The sequence below is a fragment of the Schistocerca serialis genome, chromosome 2, assembly GCF_023864345.2.
Source record: "Schistocerca serialis cubense isolate TAMUIC-IGC-003099 chromosome 2, iqSchSeri2.2, whole genome shotgun sequence".
In the NCBI taxonomy this organism is placed as follows: Eukaryota; Metazoa; Arthropoda; class Insecta; order Orthoptera; family Acrididae; genus Schistocerca; species Schistocerca serialis.
In genome coordinates, this window is record NC_064639.1 from 424650024 (window position 1) to 424674071 (window position 24048).

General features: G+C 42.7%; 1 protein-coding gene across 1 annotated transcript in view; it reads left to right on the forward strand.

Annotated features, from left to right (window-relative positions):
• LOC126456035 (uncharacterized) overlaps positions 1-24048 on the forward strand; it is a 329352-nt gene that overhangs the window by 57012 nt on the left and 248292 nt on the right. Inside the window, exon 4 of the mRNA XM_050091791.1 lies at positions 20065-20193. Coding sequence (XP_049947748.1) covers positions 20065-20193 — 129 coding nt within the window. The remainder of the gene's footprint in view (positions 1-20064; positions 20194-24048) is intronic.

The window sequence follows — 24048 nt, forward strand, 5'->3', positions numbered from 1 at the left end:
TAATTTACTGCATGTTACGTCCTTCATGCGACGCTCAGTGCCGACAGATAGCGTCGGATTGTTTTACATTACAAACAAAATTATTTTAAAGTCGGAATTATACCAGTCCATTCTAAAGTGTTCCCAAATTAGTCTAGTGCGATATTTGTTTTATCGGTGTGTGTTAATGTGGACAGCAAATTAGGAAGAGTAAACAGCAGCCCAACAGTGACTCAGCAGCGCTACGTGGTTGGCGGTAGCAGTCAGCGCCGGGCCAGGGCAGCGGTGCCACTGCTGGAGTACTGAGTGTTCTTGGAGTTTTACTGTCTCTGTTTATACATATTGATAAAAAGAATATCGGACACGACTAATCTCTAACAGCTCTGTCAAATGGACACGTAAAATGCGGCTTTAAAAGTCATTTTGTTTGTTTGTAACACGAGTCAAACGAACGCTTACCAACGGCTGCGAGTGTGATGAGCGCACACACACACATCTCACTTTCAGAGAGCGTCACGGGGAACGGTGCGAAGCCTCGCCCGTGTAGCACTTCCACCAGCAGCAACGTGCAAGACGGCTGCTCACATGGTTGATGTACAGGATGTTTCACAATTCATGTCACACCCCTCTAGGGGCTGTAGCGAGGACTAAGTATATCAAGTTTTTCAAAAGAACTCATTTCCGGAAGCGGTTCGTTTCCGTGTTACAAGCAAAACAAAAGCTAATCAGTCGCACAGTAGATTGCTCTCACCTAGTTCGCCTGTTACGGTAGGCTACCCTCGTGATGTCGTCTGTTTTCATCTGTCATGTTTCCGTGCTTCCTGGTGATGCGTCAGTTGGCGTTACCGTGACTAGTACTGCAGTAACAGAATGCCTGAGTACACGTCCGCAGAATGTAGATATGTTGTCAATTTACGGTGAAACTCCCCGTAGTGGAAGAGCAGCTCAGTGTCTGTATCACGCTGGCCGCGGTGGTCTCGCGGTTCTAGGCGCGCAGTCCGGAACCGTGCGACTGCTACGGTCGCAGGTTCGAATCCTGCCTCGGGCATGGATGTGTGTGATGTCCTTAGGTTAGTTAGGTTTAAGTAGTTCTAAGTTCTAGGGGACTGATGACCACAGCTGTTAAGTCCCATAGTGCTCAGAGCCATTTGAACCATTTTGTCTGTGTCACGAGTACTTTCAAAACCGTGTGACTCCATCTCATTCCATGCTTGCCAGAGTAGAAATACTGCGGGAAAGTGGAAAATTCACAAGCGATAGAGCGAACTGTGGTGCACCAAGAAGGCGACGCATAGTCGTATTGGAAGAAGAGGTGCTCACCAGGTTGAAGAGAATCCATCGACGAGTACTCGAGCCATTGCATGTGACTTGTATGCCTCTCACTCATTTGTCTGGAGTGTTCTGCATGAACAGTTAACTTCATCAATATCACCCACAGAAGGCACACGCCATGCTCCAGGCGGATTTTGTGTTGCTTCTCAGTTTCTGTACTTGGTTTTTAGCCCGTTGTGTAGATTTTCCTCGGTTTCCAATCAGAATTGGGTTCGTCGGCAAAGCGCATTTCAGTAGGGGAAGGTGTTTTGAACACTCGAAATAACCACGTTTCGGTTCAAGAAAACCACGGAGATTTCGTCACACCTACGGCACCAATGACTGGGCAAGTATCTGTGTTGGTCGTTTGACTGGGCTGTACATCCTTCCTCCCTCTCCACCTAACGAGTACCAGGTACTTGATATTCCTGCAACAAGTGCCGGCGGAGTTTTTGTAAGATGTGCCACTGCACGTCCAGCACAAATTGCGGTTCCAGCATGATAGCGCGGCAGTACATCTTGCAGTTCGCGTCTGAAACTGTCTGAACGTAGTCTACGTTGACAGGCGTATCGTCGAGGTGGACCACAAGCTTGGCCGCCAAGACCCCAGATTTAACCAGTTGGATCTTTTTCTTGTGGTGGCCACATGAAGACTCTTATTTACAAGACCCCTGTCCAGTCTGAGGAAGACCTGGCTGCATGGATCATGGCTGCGGCAGAAGTGATTAAGCACATACCACGCATGTTAGAGTTTATGCGAACTTACTGCGCAGATACACTCTGTGCACCAAACTGCGAGGTCGTCATAACAAACAGCTGCTCTAATATCACAGTAAAAAGGAGTGAAATCTGTACATATTGTTTTCCTTGTAACGTGTAAACGAACCGTTTCCAGACATGTGTTCAGAGGGAAAACCTGACCCACCAAGTCCTTTCTACGGCATCTAGAAGTGTGTAACACGAATTGTGAAACATCCTGCACTGCGTGTCTGACTCGTCGCAAACAAAAGTTCCTCAGCAGGCCACTGGTATCTCTTTTCTTTTCATTTTTTAACATTTGACGGTGAGTGAGACATTTTACACATAATACCTATTAAACATCATGCACGGAAAAACAGGATGTCGGCAGGGATCATGAAATACGTAGTGATTTGACCTGCAATGCCAGATTCCATCCGTTGCTGTGCAAGTAGCTCTCGTTCAAAGTGCATGGTCGTTACTCTTTGAATCAGAGTTCGGTTCCGCCATAGGGCTATTTTTTGTCCCCGTCGTGCTGGGTGGCAACGGCATTTGTGATACTTCTCTTGTCTTGATGACTACAACACTGACGCGTATTATTTGTAGTCTATAAGAGAACAGTTGTAGTACGAGCCAACAAAAACTCAAGAGCTAAAAAAACTCAAATTTTAAACAAAATTCATCCAAGTTATTTTAAGGGGCATCCGCTTCGTAGGCGCGAGAGATTATTATTATTCCGAGGATTAAGCGGTTTTAGACCAATCAGTAAATCATTATTATTATTATTATTATTATTATTATTATTAATTACAGGATTAATTAATACAAATGTCAATTACTAACATTTTTCTGTAATCCTGTTATCTTCTCCCAAGCCTCTCTATTCAGGGCGTCCTCCTTAACGTACACTGCGATTCTTCATTACCTTGTTCATGCGTTCTTTCAGGAACGATGTGATATGCCGCGTTTACGTCTGCCAGGTGGTTTCCATTCAAAAAATTTGTTTGGCCATCGATGATCTGGCATTCTTGAAAAATGCTCATACCACTTCAATAATTTCCCGTCGATTCTATCTATCACTGTTTCATTTGCCCTCATTCTAGCTATTACTTCGTTAGCTTTTTCTCGATTCTTGATATTCTAGCTCTCCTTCGCAAATAATCCGTTTCCACAGTTATCAGTATTCTTTTGAGGTCAGTAGTTGCATAATTTTTCTTTCGGGAAGTTCGTATTTCAAATAAAGGAGAGAGTAAGTAATCGAATAATTACTCAATTCTTTGGAACGAATGAAACAGGTAACAATAAGCTTTTTTTTCAAACTACGCGGTCAAATGTAAGTGCCAAGCAAAACACTAATCATTTTGCTTTTTATTCGAGAACATTAAAACTCACTATTGCTCTCTTTCGAAAACATACAGGTCCAAATTAAGTTGAACTATTCACAGAAGTAGCACACAGAACGGTAAATTAGGTGCAGCAGAAAAAAATCATTAAGATAAAACTGAGTAAGAGAGAATAAATGTCTAACGATGAGTTCGTAAATTTTGGCCTGGAAGTAAAATTACTAATATCCTGGGAAAAATAAGTTCAATTATTCAGCGTTATGGGCTGTAATAAGACGTGTCACAATATTTATTAAAATCCTTCTGTACGTGTGTAATGATCTCAAGGAGTCGAGGAGGTACGAAATAACATATTTCAACAGACAGGACAAGCGAAGAATATCGGAAATTATGTTTCGTTTCTCCTTAATTTAAGTAAAATAGAAATCAATGCTTTCGATGGTCTGTGGATATGAAACTACAGACGCCAGCTGGTGAGACGCACTACGCTTTGCTTTACTGCAATTAGAACTTGAGAAAATTTTATGTCCTGAATTGATATTGTTTTTAATTTACTCAAATAAATGCAGAGAAAAGATGCCTATTATGGGGGAGCTCGCTAATGTGACACACCTCAATACTGAATAAAGTGCTCAGTTGTATAGGGAAGTCTCAGAACTTAGTTCTCACTGCGCCTTAGGCGTAGAGCAGTGGCAATGAGACAATTACGTATCTGGATATTGTCGAGAATCCATGATGTTGCAAGTGTCGAATTTCAAGTTTTTTTTTTAGTGTATTTTCTCCTAGAGCTTTAATATCTGAAGTTGAGTAGCTGTTGCAACGACATTCATTAGATTATATCCTTCACAAACTACCCTTTCAAGCGCTATAATGTACTGGAATTCGAACCGAAGGGAGTAACTATGAGGCTATGTTTCTGGCGCCAAATGGCTTATACCTAATATTGGATACCACCGGTCTTCAAATATTCCCCGGTGTCGCGTATTAGGGGACGCTATCCCATATTAGATTATCTTCAACTTGCCGTCTTAGTAGATGGATTCAGATTCACATTTTTGCTAAGTGGTTTGACAATTTTGCGAACTTTGTGACGCCATCTGGTAATGATGCTGTTCTGTTAATACTTTATTGGTGCCATATCACATTTGTGTGGTAGACAAAGCAAGAGAAGAGCGTGTTCACATATCTGTCTACCACTCCATTCCAAGCATAGAGTGCAGCGTCCTCTGTGTAATTCCTGGAACCCTTTAAAACGCATTGTCCCCAAGAAATAGAAACCTGGTAAGCATATAACTCAAGTCAAGTAGTAACCTCGTTTTTCATTACGAGGTAATTTGGAGAGGCCTACCTGAGAGCACCAACAATGGAAACTGCTATAAACAGCCTCCGGAAAACGGGACTCTTCCCTTGTAACTGCGTATACTAAAAGACAATGAGTGTACAATACGCCAGGAGTTTGACATGCAAGATGAAAGCAACGGAGAAAATCTGAATCGAATGGTATCAGGTCAGCTCCCAAAATCAGAAAGCAACATCAGAAGCTGACAGCTACAGTAAAATTAGTACATTCCGGATCTGTTCAGTAGGTAAATTCGTCTCAATAGAGTGAATGTTTGAAACAATTCAAAGAGAAGAAAGTTATAGTTCAATCAAAGAAGGGTAGCGAAAGTTTTGTTCTTGAAAAAGATAAACACAGGAAACAATCTTTCATTCCTTCAAAATCTGATACAAATTTAAATGACAATGCTGCAGATGTAGGAACTGGAGAAGAAGAAAACAATGAATGCATATTCTGCAGTGATCGTTTCTCTGAAGATTAGTGTAGAGAAATGAGCACAGTGAATGGAATACTGTTCTTGGACTTCCAAAGAATATTTACTTGAGACACACACACACACACACACACACAAATTACAACAAATGTTGTAAAATAAAGTGAGACAAGGAAAGTTTCAAGAGGAACACGCACAATAGGCATGGCCTCCTCAGACGAGGCATGGAAGCGGGCAGTCCTGCTGTAAGTCGGCAGAGCGTTTCATCGAGTGCGGCATACCTCGGCTACATTCGTTTTACGCTTCCAGCATACAGTGAGATGAAAACTCATGGGATAGGGATATGCACATACACAGCTGGCGGTGCACAAGGTATAAAAGGGCAATGCGTAGGCGGAGCAGTAGTTTGTACTCAGGTGATTCATGTGAAAAGGTTTCCGACGTGATTATGGCCGCACGACGGGAATTAACAGACTATGAGCGCGAAACTGTAGTTGGGCAAGACGCATGGGTCATTTCATTTCCGAAATTGTTAGGGAATTTAGAAATCCGAGATCCACAGTGTCAAGAATGTGCCGAGCATGCCGAATTTCAGGTGTTACCTCTCACCATAGACAAAGCATTGGCTTACGGCCTTCACTTCACGATCGAGAGCAGCGCCGTTTGCGTAGAGTTGCCAGTGCTAACAGACAAGCAACAATGCGTGAAATAACCACAGAAGTGAATGTAGGACGTACGACGATCGTATTCGTTAGAATAGTGCGCGGCGTAATTTGATGTTAATGGGCTATGGCAGCAGACGACAGATGAGAGTGCCTTTGCTAACAGCACAACATCGTCTGCAGCGCCTTTCTACGGCTCATAGCCGTATCGGTTGGATCATAGACTGAGAAAACATGGCCTCATCCGATGAGTCCCGATTCCAGCTGGTGAGAGCTTATGGTAGGGTTAGTGTGTGCCGCAGACCCCACGAAGCCATGAACTCAAGTCGTCAACAAGGCACTGTGCAAGTTGTTGGTGACTCCATAATAATGCGGACTGCGTTACATCGATTATATTGCGTCCTCTGTCTAACAGAACCAGCTGAGACCACTTGCAAGCCAATCTTGGACTTAATGTTCCCAAACGACGATGGAATTTTTATGGATGACAGTGCACCATGTCACCGGGCCACAATTGTTCGATTGGTGTGAAGAACATTTTGGACAATACGAGCAAATGATTTGGCCACCTAGATCGCACGACACGAATCCGATCGAACATTTATGGGACATAACCGGGAGGTCAGTTCGTGCACAAAATCCTGCACCGGCAACACTTTTGCAGTTATGGACGACTATAGAGGCAGCCTGGCTTAATATTTCTGCAGGGGACGTCCAACGACTTGAGTCCATGCCAGGTTGAGCTGCAGCACTGCGCCGGGAAAAAGGAGGTCCGAAATGGTATTTGGAGGTACCCCATTAGTTTTGTCGCACCAGTGTACCAAACAGACAACACAGTCTAAGAAAAGCAAATGGTATGCGAGAACGGGAGTCCTTTATCACTGCAGTGGAACTCCACAGCCTGAAACCTTCCAATGCTGTTACACAGCTACCCCGTAACTGCACAGATTCGCTTTTTTTTCAAATAGGTAAGTGTTATAATGTATGTATAAAACAATGTGCTGTAATTATACGCAGACAAAAAACCTAAAACGTCTGTAAGCAAAATCATTACAATATGAAGGGAACAGACACACGTTGCTGTTGCCAGTGTTTATTGCATTAGCACTGGTGCGAGCTGTACACAACCGAAGATACCAGAGCTTATCAAGGCATGCGAATAGTTTGGTTTCGTCGACTGTACATGATTATCTTCCATGTAACTCTGGATTTGGGGCTATCGATAGTCTGTCTCCTCCTCCTCCTCCTCCCCCTCCTCCTCCTCCTCCTCCTCCTCCTCCTCCTCTAGAAGTCTCGAAACACTTTTATTTAAATGGACTCGCAACCACTTTATTTAATAAATAGCATTTATTTTCTTCGCATGAATGTAAAATAAATTCCTCTATAACTTATGGAAGACATTATGAGATGTCCGTAGATCTCGGTCTGTAGCTTTTCAGTTGCAAAAACAAAAACAGAGCAACACCACTAACTTCTGACATTCTTAATAAACCAGCGACCAGGCTCCGCACTGCATTATGCTGTCCGCTTCTCAACCTCAAATCAAGTAAAATCGCTCCGCTCAAACAAATTTGAAAATATTCGCGCAGTTAGTTCGCGATTAGATACTTTACAGCATGTAAGTCGCTGGCTTTCGCCTTCGATCCTACAGTAATTTCTTATTTATGGAACGAATCTTCCTCGAGTCTAACACCGATAGCGAAACACCTCCTGAATAATAATAATCACGTGGCAAATTCCGTTTCAAAAAAGTGTATTTGTTTTTTACGCCGCACCCATAAAAGTTAGACGCCCCAAAGAGCCGACGAAGCCTGAAATGTTACGTATAATCTGAGCTGATACTGCCTGAGCAATTACTAGATGTGCGTAATAATATAAAAAGGAGACGAAAATAACGCGGTAACAATTTGATAACAGCAAACTAAGATCTGGTTTTACCGATGTTACTAGACTTACGCCATAACATAGTGTTAGGTTTCCTCAACAGAAGACTAATGTCAAACTAATTGCGTATGTGCTGCGAGCAGAAGACAGTGAGCCAAGGATGTCTGAAATGGGACCACATCTTTGAGCAAACGCAAGCTATGCAGAGGTGTTACTGGAATTGCGAAATACGTTACAGACATACGACGACAAGAGAAGAAAGAGTTCGAAACTCAGCCAACAAAAAGTAAACAATTCACCAACTACGACACAAGAGCCGGCTCCGCAACCTACAAAACCGAAATCTGCGGAGAACCAAATTAAGGGTATGAATACGGAAGTTTCAAGAAATAAGACATTTTCTGCTTTTCCGTTATTACCAGTACTGCCTCGTGGCCATTAAGTTTTCAGCAACATGAACACCAACCAAGAACGGCCCTACTGAACAAGCACGTGGAGTGTTGCTCGAGAAATGGGTGTAAGCCATTCCACGGTTGGCGTGTATGGAATGAAGTTGACTTGCACACTTACCGCCCTCAGACAATTCGACCTCTTAACCCATTTGATATTCCGTGTCACGTTGACTTCTGCCATTGGTTTTGCACCTGAATTCCCACGCTTTGTAATTGTTACGGATAAGGCATCCTTTACGAGTAAAGGTCTGTTAAACAGACGCAATCAACATGTGGGGGCAGGGGAAAATCTGCACGCCTCATTTGCTCATGGTCACCAAGAGCGCTTTGCCGTCAACGTTTGGGCTAGTTCGATAGGCATAATCTGGTTGGTCTATGCATGCTCCTCTGACGACTGAATGACAAAAGATTCTTGATTTTCTTAAAGAAAACACTGTCAGAGTTATTGAAACATGTCACAGTGAACATGCACCAGCGCATGTGGTACCAACATGATGGCGCATCGGCGCACTTCGCTCATGCGGTATGAAGTCATTTGGATGAGACCTTTGGTGCGAACTGGATAGGGCGCGGTAACTTAAAAATTTTACATCGGGAAAACAAAGGTCAAATGTTAAATATCCTAAAAGAGGTAAAATTATGCGAGCCATCAAGCGCCTTCCCTATCATACCCTACATGGACAAACTGAATTAAGGCACCGTAGCATCTTGGCAAATTTTGAGCGTCTCAGTAAAAGTTTTCATGATGCTCTGTTCTTTCTTTTTCCCCCTTAGCCTTTCCCATTTTCTCTCTCCACCCCTCAGCCCCCCTCTGTCCTTAACCCCGTCACTCCACGCTCTTTTCTTCTCTTAATGCGTTATACGGTCCTCGGTGTTTACCAGGGACACATCTAGATTTCTTACGTGCCATGCTTTCAAGCACATTTTAATTTTTTTTTTAAATTGTATATTCTGAGGTCATTAGATCTTTCTGAATCGTGAAAAATCATTGGTTTTGGAAATAATTTTATAATTTATATGTTATATTTTAAAGTTGAGGATATTGTTATTAATTTCAGCTAGATCTATTTTTCTTTCCGTAATGTATGCCTCTAGTGGTCGTAATTTCAGTAATTAAACGCCTTTAGTTGATGTTTTTCTTAGGCTAACACCACTGAATAGGCGTTATTAGAGATACGTTTTAATACAGATTAACTGTCACTGTTATATTTTTCATATAAGTTTTAAGATATTGTATTCGGACGTCCTAACTTTACCTGTTTCATCTGGGGGCATGCCCGAGCCCTCAGCAGGTTAGCTGTGTACTTTCTCGGTGTCAGTATCTCACAGTACGCGATCACGTCCTGTGTTCCGAGAATACGCATATGCTGGAGAGGTTTGTGTTTCTTTTATGTATGTGTTTCCTTGTCTGTTAATAATCCACTTCCTTGACGTAAGCCATCCAGTTTATGGGCTATTGGGTCACTTCGCTGTAAGCTCCCCCCCGCTCTTCTTTAAAGTAACCGCTCATCAGGTCCTGATATGGTTCTCTTAACGTACTTCGGCCGAGAAGTAATCTGTTTAGGCTCTACAGACCATTTTGGACTTGGGATCCCTACATATAACTGATTTTGATTCATTGACGTTGCGCCAAGTAGCGGTTTATTAGTTTCGCCAGACAACGAATGTTGGGTTCCATGTTCTGTACTTTAGCTCTTTTGATTTAGTTACACGAGCACAATTTTCTTTATTTCATATGTTCTTTATAAGTTCTTTAATTTGTTTCATATTTGTGGATATTTTAAAGTCAGTTACTACTTCATAATTCATTGTTGTGCGCATAACTCCTAAGTTTGTCGTTTTCAGTTCCAGGAAACCGGTTGTGATCTCATAATAAAAAGATTAAATATAGCTGAAGCGGCAACTCAGTCCCCAAGATGTTTATTTTAAAGTAATCACTGAAGGAAACTGTGTTACTAGTAGCTATGACTTGGAAAATGATAGCTTATAATTAATATTTTAGTTTCCCTTAGGATAAACAAATATTGCAAAGACTGTAGCAGAAACTAGAAACGAACAAATTTCCTCCCTAAAAACGTCTCGAAGGATGATAAACAGGTAATTTGCTACAATTCATTGCTAAAAATTGATTCTTTCGGGCCGCTTTTGCTTTCTAGGAAATGATTTCAAATACCACTACCACATAATTTAATAAAACAGATACTCGGCAATACGATAAAGATTAGCACAAAACTTCAAAAATAGTAGTGGCTATTCCTCCTCTTCCCACAGCAAAAACCTACATCTGAACGATAACTGGGACCCAGATACCACAATTACTGAAGGGCATCCACAGCTCAGATTCACGTTACCTCGAAACTCCGTCGCTGTTGCACAACCTTCAGCAGTTTTTCCTACACATTTACTACTGTAAGTCTAATAAAAATAAATCATAATTGAGAAATATTAGTAAATTCAGATATATCGATGGAAGAAAATGTACAACAGAAATTAAATGTATCATTGCTGTATATATACTCGTACTTTCCAAAGAAATTGAAAGTAAACAAAATCTGCATCTTGCAGTTCGTGACAGCTACTGTAGAGCTAGAGGCTTACTCTTGAGGTGTATTTTTGTTCTCGTGAATGTGATTTGTAATAATGGTTCAGTTGAGTGGGATCAAGATTTTCGTCTTTCTTGCTTATTTATTTATTTATTTATTTCTGACCTGTTAATTTTCGTTTGTAGCGCGATTCCAATTCTTTTATCTTTGCTTTCGGTTTGTTCTGCTGGAATGTGGTAGCAGTTTTCCAATTAAGTTGTTCTTTTCTTTTTTTTTTTCTTTGGGGGAGGTCTGGCATCCCTGTCTTTGATTTTAGCTATGTAATTCAAGCCAAATATTCGATTGCATTTATTCTCTCCATCTTTTGTTCCCTTTAGTTTAGAGGAAATCGTCTGTGCAATTGTTCGCATGTGTGGTTTTTTTGTGGTATGTCTGGTATTTCTGTTTTCGTTGGAGCTATGTAAGTCAACCGACAAATTCGATTCCAGTCTTCAGATTCATGTATTTCTTTGTTCGGTCTGTTCTGGAAAAATTCGTGTGTTCAATTTTTTGATTATCTTGTTATTTGTTGGGGGGGGGGGGTGCCTGGTATCGCTATCTTCGTTTCCGATTTTGTTTCCTATATTATTTCGTTCCGTTTATTCTAAAGAAATTCATGTGCCTGAATTTTCGATATTTTTGGTTGCCCTGGAATTATCTTGGCTTTATTAGCTTCTTTGTTTTAGTTTGTCTACCTTCCCCCCCCCCCCCCCCAAAAAAAAAACACTTATTCCCGGAGTTGTTCCATAATTTCAGTTTATTATCTGACTGAAATATTTCAAGTGTTTTTTATGTTTGTCTTCAACCGTAAAACCTATATTGTGGTCGCCGTTTTGAATGCCCTGCAACTAAATGTTGTCTGTGGTTGTCTTATAACTCGTGTAAACTATGCTCCTTACTTCAAATTTGACGCCATCGGACAGAATCAGACTTTGCTCTATTCCCGACCTTGAATAATACGACTACCCCAAGTGTGTAACCCGACACCGGAAGTCTTTGCGAGTGACCTTGGGATAAGATCGTCATCTTGGCTTGAACTCCCCATGTTTGCCTATTGTCCCTTTAAATCGCGCCCCTTTACATCCTGTTTTGAGGTCAGTGTCTACTTAAATAAAAAACCGGCAATACTACAATACTATCGACAACTAGAACCTTCTGAAGAGACCTGTAACTTCAGTTAGTCGGATAATGTTGAGACGTGCGTATTTCCTCTTTCCATGCTCACCATTTAGGATCAGAGTGAGACTCTTCAAATTGCAATTAACATGGAGAAGACGACGGGCATCCAAACCACTTCATATTGCTGTGTTCTAATTATGCCTGTGAAATACTGAAATATTAATCATATTGAATGGCTTTATTATTTTCAGCAAAAGCCTATAAAATTAAATTTAAAAAAAATATGCAACGGTACTCATAATTAAATATACAAATGCGAAAGACTCATGGGAACACTAAATTCTCAGATTTTGTAAGAGTATTCTGTGACTGTCGAGAATAATAATTATTCCGTGGTGAGCTGGCGGATGGGACATAATATCGGAGCCATTGTACAGAGAGTCGGGACTGCATTGGAATTAAACAGAACTATTTCAACCAAACAAGAGTATATTACATTATTTAACATTGAACAGTAATAAGTGAAGTAGTAAACTCACAGGAAGAAGAGGCAGACGAGCGACTGTCCAGCATCTCGACGGATGCCAGGTAAATTAATGTCGTTGTTATTTTATCAATTTACGGACAATTCTGCATCGTACTGTTTAGTTGAATGGTTTCATTATGCTCAGCGTCTGACAAAAGAATTCGTCCGCTTTTTATTCAAGAGCAAATTTATTAATCCACCTTTTTTAATCCATTGTAGCCGCTGTAGTACACTGTACAGATTTCCAGAAAATTTCTAAGAATGATTGCCTATCGAAGTCGCAGGGTCCAACAGATACATATCGAACGTGCGATCGTAAATCGATCATGCAACTCTGGTGGCGGGCGTTATGAGTATGTTTACTGTATTCACTACAGCAATGATAAAAGAAAAGCGTTATAAAAATACTTGTAATTGCAAAGGAGACGACTTACCTTACTCGTCGTCGGTATGTTAAAATCCATTACGGCGATCTGGATGGATAATTTTGAAGAGTGGAACCATGTATTCTTGCTGATACTCGATCGTTTTCTGCACTGTTCACAATGAAATTGTAACGGTGTTTCAGCATCTAAACTGTTTTGACGAAGGTTTACACACTTCGTACTACCAGTGTCTGCACAGTCCCTTCTTTCCTTGTCCTGTAGTACTCCATTATTGCGACAAAAAGTCAAACAATTTTATATGCTGCATAAACAAGGAATTAGATTTATCCATGAGAGAGAATCCGCCAAAGAAACATCAATAACACCAGACGTTCCACTCACTAACGACATAAATAGTCTGGGTTTCCCTAGAAACTCACAAATAATTAGCGGAGGTAATGTAATTTAGAGCAACTACGGGAACAACGGGAAACAGATAAAAATGACGATCACAAATAATTGATCACAACGCCCGCCACCGGAGCCGCGTGATCGATTTAAAATCGCACGTTCGATATGTATCGTTTGGACGTGACTTCGATAGGCAATCATTCTTAGAAATTGCCGATTTCCAGAATGAATCTTCACCCTATAGCGGAGCGTGAGCTGATTTGAAACTTCCTGGCAGATTAGAGCTGTGTGCCAGATAGGGATTCAAATCCTGGTACCTACCTTGGCCTTTAGCTGGTAAGTTGTATACGGACTGAGCCATCCAATCCTGGTTCTAGATCGGACGTAAGTCGTGTTTGGGTAGCTCAGTCGGTATAGCACATCCTTTACAACGGCAAAGGTCCCAAGTTCGAGTCCCGGCCCGGCACACTGTACAAGTTGTAGATGATAATTTGCCTCGTGTACTCTATTCGTGATAACTTCACACTATCAAAAGGCATATTTCAGGCAACAGTGTCAAAGATTTTCTGTAGCTACAAATATTGTTGATTTTCCTAAGAAGGGACCGGTTAGTAGGACATGTTCTGAGGCATCAAGGGATCACAAATTTAGCATTGGAGGGCAGCGTGGAGGGTAAAAATCGTAGAGGGAGACAAGAGATGAATACACTAAGCAGATTCAGAAGGATGTGGGTTGCAGTAAGTATTGGGAGATGAAGCAGCTTGCACAGGATAGGGTAGCATGGAGAGCTGCATCAAACCAGTCTCAGGACTGAAGACAACAACAACAACAACAACAATAATAGGTTGTGGGGCCAGCATTGCTTCGCGCATCTATTTTTCACCGTTACCCAACTGATCTCTCTGCACTCCCCCCTCCCCCCCTTCTCTACTGTCAGTCATTCCACCCTTCAGTAGGTGATTCATGTTAATATTTTACAATCATGACTTACTAAATTGATGAATTATAAGGGGCTAATCTGAGGGCGTTGCTGCAGCGTGTATGCAAAGGAGTGCAACTCCGATACCCATACATAATCACCGACATGGAGGCAAGAAATTAGTGTGACGTTCATGTCTCTTTGGTGTGTGTGTGTGTGTGTGTGTGTGTGTGTGTGTGTGTGTGTGTGTGTGTGTGTGTCTGCTTTAGATGCGGAAACGTAAACTATGGCGATGTTGTTAACAAATGGGTCCAAACAGGACCATGTACTGTCACTCTTTTCTCGGCATCAGAAGGACAGCCACCGGTAGGCATCCATCGGAGAATGAATGTCTGTCAAAAACCACCATCCTGGAAAATTCTGACAATACTGTTACACCATAACGCATGTCCCCATATAGCAAATGACAAACGTAGAAGCTGCGCCAACTCGAATGGGGGATACTCGAACGTCCACCCTATATATCTCCCCATGCCATTGTCACCCTTTTGGTGCCTTAAAAAAGGCCTTGAAGGGTCGAAGATTCCTGTGGGACAAAGACGTGCAGCAGACAGTTCCGTACTTCTACACGCAGCAGGACACACTGTAAGCGTAACTGGTATTTTCAACCTGGTGCTTCGGTGGGATAATTGTCTTAGTGTTCACGGCGATTTTGCCTGATTGGCATATCGATTCCGGACTGTGCGGACATCGAACGGAAACTTTCTGATCGCCCCCCTTACAATAGTACATCCGTTAGCAATTGCCCTCTTTGTTACTGAAATAATTACGTAAGTCAGTTCTTCAAGAATGTAAGAACAACTGATCTAAAACAGCATAATATTACAATTTAAGAGGTTTTTTTGGGTGGAGGAGAGGATGGTAGAAGAATGAGGAAGAGGTGCAAAATAAAAAACTCGTATGATAGTAAAATATCTAAAACCAGACTTCTACGACGAACATTTCAAACTGATTCATTGTTCATCATATGCTTATGCAAATATATATGGCTGCCAGTGTTGCTACCCTTCACACGATCACAACGAAATTCGCTGCATAAGTGGTGTAAGCCGATGAAATGCATAGCGAACTGTCAAGGCTTCGGAGAGGAAACTGTAAAATGTACATTCCAAGACTATAGCACGGGATGAATGAGGACAGTTCGGATCGATGCCTTCAGTCCTTAGACTGACTTGAACACATGATTCGCGAGAACACGCAAGGAAAACACATTTTCAGACGAGGCGCAGTTCAGAATGAACAGTAATGTAAATAGCTACAAATCTGCATACAAGATTTTTTGTACAAAGAAGTGAGTGTACCAGCGGTTAATTTGTTGAATGGTTAGCAATCACACGGTTTCATTCGTGCGTTATCGTTTGAGGGCTCCCTTACGAGGTATGACTATTTCGACATACTGCGACCATTAATTTTTTCTTCCATTGTAAACTTATTAGCAGATAATCAAAAGAGATGCAACACAGGTCTACTTGTATGTCAATAGATGTTCGATGGATTGGTCGCCGAGGTTATTATTAAATACACTTCAATCTTTAGAGACCTAGCACCTTTCGACTTCTAAATGTAAGGGAATCTTTAAGGAGAAGTTTATACGAGGGTGGAACTTTAATAGTGGCAACTATTTATCTGAAGCTCGTACAAAATATATGTGTTTCAAAGTCGTCCAGCAAAAATATGGTCAGGTCCTGCAGAAAGTGTCATCACTTCTGGCCCTATGCTGTTCATTTTTGGAATACAACTTACGACCTTCTTAGAGATTGAAGTGCAGGACCTGACCATTTTACAGGACAATGCTCAAGCACGTACATTGCAAGCTGTTACTGATTTGAGTGATGGGGCTGCTAAGTGCTATACCACCTACTGCACTCCCCCGACTTAGTCCCTCGTGGGTTCAATTCGATTTCTAAACTGAAGAAAACACCTCACGGCATTCACTTCAGGGCTGCTACAAATTCGTCGGGCAATAGGCCGCGTCGCTCAAACTGTCAACACAACTGGCACTGCTAAGAGTATCCAATGACTTCCACATCGCTGGCAACGGGTTATACACAATGCTGGTGACTACTTTGAAGGTCAGAAAAACTGTGAAACACGTGTCCTGTAAATAAATAGTTGCCACTATTAAAGTTCCAACCCTCGCAAATACATTTGTAGTTGCTTCGAAAAAGCATCGACGTATCACGTGCGCTCATCACAGAGGATATTTTGATAATCGAGCAAGACAAGAATGGTTTACACATGCTTTTATTTCAAACATTTTGATTATCAAGACAAGAGTAAATTTAACTGGTTTTCGCTCTTTTTAGCTACGTCATACTTACTAACTTCATCAAAATAAGAAGGAACATTGAATAAGAGTGATGTGGCTGCGAAACACACAGAGGCGAAGGTAGGACTTAACGCTTCGTGAGTACCGCACTTTTGCTGTGGTACTGTTTTGTAACAGACTAAACGAACATGACGAAGGCAGTGTATCTGTTGCCATGGAACAACGCAATTTGTGACGAAATTTCTTATGAACATCGGCGCGAATTCCGCTGAAATTTGGAGAAAAATCTCATCATAGTTGGCCGTATAAACGCTGTCAAGTGCAAAAACATAATAATGGTATGAGATGTTTTGTGTGCATCTTTTTACAATTGTTATCACCCCTCAAAATTTAGAGAGAGTATAACAATTGTTCTTGAAAACCTCAAATACAGGTACACAGTGTTGCATAGGTTTGTCAGTTGGGAAATGTTAAGACCATCGTTGTGCAAGAGCATACCATTTTTCACCATCTGTGATCTAGATGGATACATTACTATACCTTATGAAGCAACATTGGACATTTCCTGTCACCCAAGGAAGTTTCATCAGACAGTCTCCTGGCACGTGAAAGGTATTTTCGATGCTGACATTTTCATGACAAGACACTACATTAATGCGGAATATTGCTTAGGGGTGCTTTAAAAGATGTCATTGGGAAGAAAAGGATGGGAATTCTGCATCGGGATTTATCTCAAAGGTAACGCCTGTTTATACGGTGCTCAGGTCGTACGGCTACAACAGCAAATGGTGTGTGTTGAAGCGGGAGCCTTTTCCCCATCCTCCTCACTGTTCAGACCTCGCCTCCCCCTTAATGACTACTTGTTTGGAGCTCTGAAAAAGCACTAAGAAGAGAAGAATTTCGCAACCTGTAAAGCACAAGATTAGCTCTTACCTGATGCATTATGGATATCTCGGCCGGCCGCGGTGGCCGTGCGGTTATAGGCGCTTCAGTCCGGAACCGCGAGACTGCTACGGTCGCAGGTTCGAATCCTGCCTCGAGCATGGATGTGTGTGATGTCCTTAGGTTAGTTAGGTTTAGGTAGTTCTAAGTTCTAGGGGACTGATGACCTCAGATGTTAAGTCCCATAGTGCTCAGAGCCATTTGAACCATGGATATCTCGGTCGGTAACAGCATTGCTAGCGAAAGGCACAGCTATAATTTAATAGGATGTTCCTTCTCGTAATCTTATCTACTTAAAACACTAACCCCAAAAATATTTCTTAAGATAGTTTATTAACAATGTAAAACTAGTTACTTGTAATGCAGTATCCAAACATCACAAGTCGCAGAGAAAGAAACACGATTTTAACAGGATCTTCACAACTACTGTGAAAGTAGATTTTTGTGCGAGAACAAGATCAGCATTTAATAGAATTTATTAGGGTACGCTTTTCTGTCACGTGTCTCATATATTCTAGGCGCTGAATTAGTTAAGTTAATATTTTTCTCGCAATGTTTCAAAGGTAAAAGTCTCTTCTCAGACAATTTTAGCACCGGAAATGTCTTATCATGTAGTCGTACTACTCGTTTTTGCAAATCAGTAGGTTCATTAGTGTTCAGAAAAACATTGCACAAAAACTCGTTTTCAATTTCAGAATATTAAGAGTTCTTGGAAACAGAACCGTTACCTTATGTATTATGCCATCAATAACATTAAACTTAGGTAGTCAAATCTAACAAAATGTCGTATGCAAAATATTGGAGAGTTTTGGTGAAGGATAATAATAGCCAACCGGTTGCACAAATTTTATTGAATTCACCTGGTTTCGATACCAACTAACGATATCTTCATCAGAATATGTTAGTTACCTATAAAAATTTGTAATCAACATAGAAGAATAACAAACATATCAGAATCCTTAAGTAGTCACTAGAAGCATTAAAAACAGAACAAGTTTTGCAAACGTAGGTTCACACTGCATGCAGAGATAAGACCATATGAGCTTGAAGTGCTCAGGTCAAACAAGTGAAATTCATCTTGTGAAGCTAACGTTAAAACCGAGCCGCTAGGACTGATGATATGCGGGCAGTATATCGAGGCAGTCGACCTCCACCGTAAACAAAACTAGATCTGACGGCTGTCCGCGGAGTGAGGAGCACCGCCTCCCTATCGAAGGGCTGCCATTCCTATGCCCGCGTTCTGTACTTCGACGAAAGCAGAACTGACATAACGGTCAAGATGATCGCCGATTCCTTTTCTTGTGGCGAGGTCTCTTTAGAGTCCCTTCACGCACGAGGATTAGTCTCTTCACTTATTTCAAAATTAGAAAAAACAGTCCGCAAAGCAAATAGAAGACACAAAGGATTTGGTAGTGGCTATAACACAATTGTTCGCTGCGGTTAGCAGTGGTAGTTCAGGACCGAACACTACCGGTATCTTACGCAACCATAGTTCAAAACAACCCCACCTGAAACTGCCACGTTAGTGTGTCCGTTTGTCAACTGCTTACGCCGCTATGTGGAAACAGGAAACATTCAGCCATTCATCGGGCTGTTCCAATATATTTACCACCTAAAAACCTTAGCTGATAGGAATAACTATACTGGTTAATTGTTATGTACCTTCCTTTAACAATACCTTCAAGTTAAACACAACAGCAGAGTCACTGTTTTACGAATATTGCTAATAATGACAGTGACGAAATCTTTTTTTTTTTCTTTCAGTACAATACGTAGTTACCAGTTCCTACAGAATTCGTCGTCTGCTACAATACAGATATTGATACAAAGCTGCCTTTTTCACTAATAATATTTTGCAAAAAAATCTAATTCACTGTTTGACATCTTCGATTACGTTTTACGTAATTCAGGAGTCTCTGAAATCACCTGTGATGATTGCCCAGTTTATTACATTAGTCAGACCGGAAGAGCCATCAGTATCAGAGACAAAGAGCGTTTATTAGGAAGAGAGGGTACCAGTAAGCGTAATTCGTCCTTTGCGTATCATTTGCTTTTTACAGGCCACAAACCGATGTCTAAGTTACTACGCAACATAAAGAAAAGAACTGGAAATTTTAAAGCATATGTCTGTCAATGATGGTCACATTCTCAGTGAACAGCTACAGTTGCGGAATAATTTATTTAACGCCTTCAAACAGCTGTTCGCAGCTATTTGATATACTGTCGTTCTTTGGCTGAACGTCTTTACACGTAGTTCTCAGTCATCATCTGACTCTTTTAATTATTGTTATTGTAATTCATAGCTGTTGTTCCTACTATGCTAATACTGTTCATTTTGAGCGCTTTAATCGTGTCTGCACTGGACAGATGGCACGTATCAATTGCTGTTTTATTTTGCAGCATTTCCTGTTATATTTAATGTATTACATGTTTTTATGCTTCTGTCATTAAGCTTGGGCTCTAGTGCTGCTTAAGGATTTTAATGTGGATTTTATTCTCCTATGTTGATTAAAAATTGGTGATAAGTAATATATTCTGATGAAGATACCCTTAGATGGTATCGATACCATATCAATGCATTAAAATTTGTGCAGTTTGCTGGATGTTTTTACGCTTCGTTGAAACTTAAATACGGTTGCTACACGTCAGCCATATTCAAGATTGTAATATTCGATTGTGTTTCTGACGTAACACAGCATTATTGGAGCTAACAACAAATTTTTTTCGTAGGACACCTCCGCCGTAGATGTTCGTAGAGATGGTCGAACAGCTTGCTACACTGCAGTCCTTGACAAGCACGGAGAGTGCCACATGGGAATCGGTGACATGAACATCCACGATTTAATCACCCCTTCTTTGGTAAGTACAAACATACAAATACGTCTTTACTTGTGAAATAGCACACTAAATAAATCTACACCTGTACTCTGTAACTCACTGTTAAGTTCGCGTTGGTGTGTGCTTTGCTGTACTATGAATTTACAGATTGCTTCTCATTCCGTTCGCATAAGAATGGTAGGAATATATATTCTTTATGGTCCCCCCCCCCCCAAAAAAAAAAAAACCATGGACCTTGCTTGCTGTTCGTGGGGAGGCTTGCGTGCCTCAGCAATACAGATAGCCGTACCCTAGGTGCAACCACAGCGAAGATGTATCTGTTGAGAGGCCAGACAAACGTATGGTTCCTGAAGAAGGGCACCAGCCTTTTCAGTAGTTGCAGGGGCAGCAGTCTGGATGACTGACTGATCTGGTCGCGTAACACTAACCAAAACGGCCTTGCTGTGTTGGTACTGCGAACGGCTGAAAGCAAGGGGAAACTACAGCCGTAATTTTTACCGAGGGCATGCAGCTTTACTGTATGGTTAAATGATGATGGCGTCCTCTTGGATAAAATATTCCGGAGGTAAAATAGTTCCCCATTCGGATGTTCGGGCGGGGACTACTCAGGAGGACGTTGTTATCAGGAGAAAGACAACTGGCGTTCTACGGGTCGGAGCGTGGAATGTCAAATTCCTTAATCGGGTAGGTAGGTTAGAAATTTTAAAAAGGGAAATGGATAGGTTAAAGTTAGATATAGTGGGAATTAGTGAAGGTCGATGGCAGAAGGAAAAAGACTTCTGGTCAGGTAAATACAGGGTTATAAATACAAACTCAAATAGGGGTAATCCAGGAGTAGGTTCAATAATGAATAAAAATGAGTGCGGGTAAGCTACTACGAACAGCATAGCGAACGCATTGTTGTAGCCAAGATAAACACGAAGACCACGCCTACCACAGTAGTACAAGTTTATATGTCAAATAGTTCCGCAGATGACGACGAGATTGAAGAAATGTATGATGAAATAAAGGAAAAATCATTTAGATAGTGAGGGGAGACGAAAATTTAATAGTCATGAGGGACTGGAATTCGATAGTAGGAAAAGGCAGAGAAGGAAGAGTAGTAGATGAATATGGAATGGGGGTAAGGAATGAAAGAGGAAGCCGCCTGGTAGAATTTTGCACAGAATATAACTTAATCATAGCTAACACTTTGTTCAAGAGTCATGAAAGAAGGTTGTATATATGGAAGAGGCCTGGAGTGGAGATACTGGAAGGTTTCAGATAGATTATATATTGGTTAGACAGAGATTGGGTAGACAGGTTTTAAATTGTAAGTCATTTCCAGGGGCCACAATTTAAGGTTACGAGCTGTAGAGTAAAACTGAAGAAGCAGCAAAGAGGTAGGAATTTTAGGAGATGGGACCTGGATAAACTGAAAGACCCACAGGTTATAGAGTGTTTCAGAGAGAGCATTAAGGAACGATTGACAAGAGACCCCCTGCGGGTTCGGGGGTAAGAATAGGCCCGCGGTATTCCTGCCTGTCGTAAGAGGCGACTAAAAGGAGTCTCAAACGTTTCGGCCTTATGTGATGGTCCCCTGTCGGGTTTGACCTCCATATCTCAAAATTTTTCCGAAGAGCGAGCCGATTGGGGAAGGGCGCCTTACTTGGTGCATTGTGTCCGTGTTGTGTTGAGAACTTTCGCCATCTTATTCGTCGTTGCCTTGCAGTCTTGCCCGCTCTCCATCTCTTGGGCATCGATGCGCCCCTGCGTGCACTTTCTGCCAAGCACTGTGCAGGGCCATTTTCTGCACTGACGACGCCCATGGACCACATGTCACCTAACATCCAGCACGGTAGCCAGTCCGTTGTGGTGGGGCCGCCATGTACCCTCTTGGTTGTAGCCCCCTGACAACACAGGGATCGCTCTACTGATGCCTGCGCCGTTCACTCCCCACGTATGCCAAGGAGTAGATGCCCATCTCCCTGGGGCATCAGGACTCCCGGCAATGGCCATCCTGCCAGGTGGCTATTGCTGTGGCTGGGTGGCGCCCGTGGGGAGGGCCCTTGGTCGGAGTAGGTGGCATCAGGGCGGATGACCCGCAATGAAGCGTGGTACATCATCTCTCGCTGGCGGCCAGCCGCCAGCAGTCTCTAAGCGTTCTCGGGCTCAATTTAATGCTCAGAAGTACGATCCGAAAACGTTCCCTTCCCTGGCCACGCCGTGGGAAGAGCGTAAGTCTCAGGATGGAGTTAACGGTTATTCGCCCCGATTCTTAGTTTGCACGCGAGCTGATGGGGAGTCTTTTCTCTCCACAAAGCCTCAGTTCTTCGTCGAGCATTTAGAGGACAAGTTTGGGGAGGTGGAGGGCTTGTCTAAAATGCGCTCTGGGTCAGTACTGATACAAACGGCATCCTCCGCCCAGTCCCGCAGGTTACTTGCTTGTGACAAGTTGGGGGATGTTAACGTTTCTATTACACCACATAAGAGTTTAAATATGGTCCAGGGTGTTATTTTCCATAGGGATCTCCTTTTGCAGTCTGATGACGAGCTGCGCGCCAACTTAGAACGTAGAGGTGTTCATTTCGTCTGGCGCGTTCATCGGGGTCCGAGGGACAATCAGGTTGCTACCGGTGCCTTCATCTTGGCCTTCGAGGGTGATACGTTACCGGAAAAGGTCAAGGTGATGGTCTACCGATGTGACGTCAAGCCCTATATCCCTCCCCCGATGCGGTGCTTCAAGTGCTGGAAGTTCGGCCATATGTCTTCCCGCTGCACTTCCAGCCTCACCTGTCGAGATTGCGGACGCCCGTCTCATCCCGATACTCCATGTGCCCCGCCTCCCATCTGCGTCAACTGCGGGGAGCACCATTCACCTTGCTCGCCTGACTGCAAAGTCTTTCAGAAAGAGCGCAAAATCATGGAATATAAGACCCTGGACCGGCTGACCTATACTGAGGCCAAACGGAAATATGACAGACTCCATCCTGTGAGAATGACATCTTCGTATGCAGCTGCTACAACAACTGTGCTAGCTCCATCAGTTTCGAGACTTCCAGCCAGCTCGATAAGCAGTACGACTCCTTCTGCCCCCTTGCCCGTGGGGGGCTCTCCCCAACCGGTTGCTCCTGCACCACCTACCTCAGGAGCAACCTCCTCCCACCCGTCGGGGACGTCCGTCCCCGCTTCTCAGCCGGAGAAGCGTCTAACTTCTTCGGCTACTCTCGCCCGTAAGAGTTCCCTTGGGACCCTCCCTTCCCAGGGTTCCACCAGCGGGAAGGATGACGGCCACCAGTGGCATAAGTCCTCACCAGCAGCCGGGCGTAGGGCTTCACGATCCTCCTCTGTCCCGGAGACTGAATCGGTGAAGCCTTCCCAGCCGGTGAAACCCAAGGTTCAGCGAGAGAAGTCCAAGAGAAAGACCTCTAAGGCTAAAGAACTTGCGGTGGCACCAACCCCACCGCACCTTTCGCGCTCTGCGTCTGAGGATGAAGTCGAGATTCTAGCGCCCGCTGAGGACCTTGATCTCGCTGGTCCCTCAGACGCCATGGATGCCTCTCGTACGGGTACTGAATCGGTGGCAGTGAGTGAACAAGCGGCGTAAATTGCCTTCCCAGTCCTTTCACGCCTTTCTCAGCCATGGACAATACTATCCTCCAGTGGAACTGCGGCGGTTTTTTCCACCATTTAGCTGAGCTCCGCCAACTTCTCACCCTTCGCCCATTCTTCTGCGTTGCTCTCCAGGAAACTTGGTTTCCAGCGATGCGAACCCCCGCCCTCCGTGGCTATCGGGGTTATTACAAGAACCGAGCAGCTTATGAAAGGGTGTCTGGTGGCGTCTGCATATATGTCCTTCACACTCTGCACAGCGAGTCTGTCCCTCTCCAGACGCCT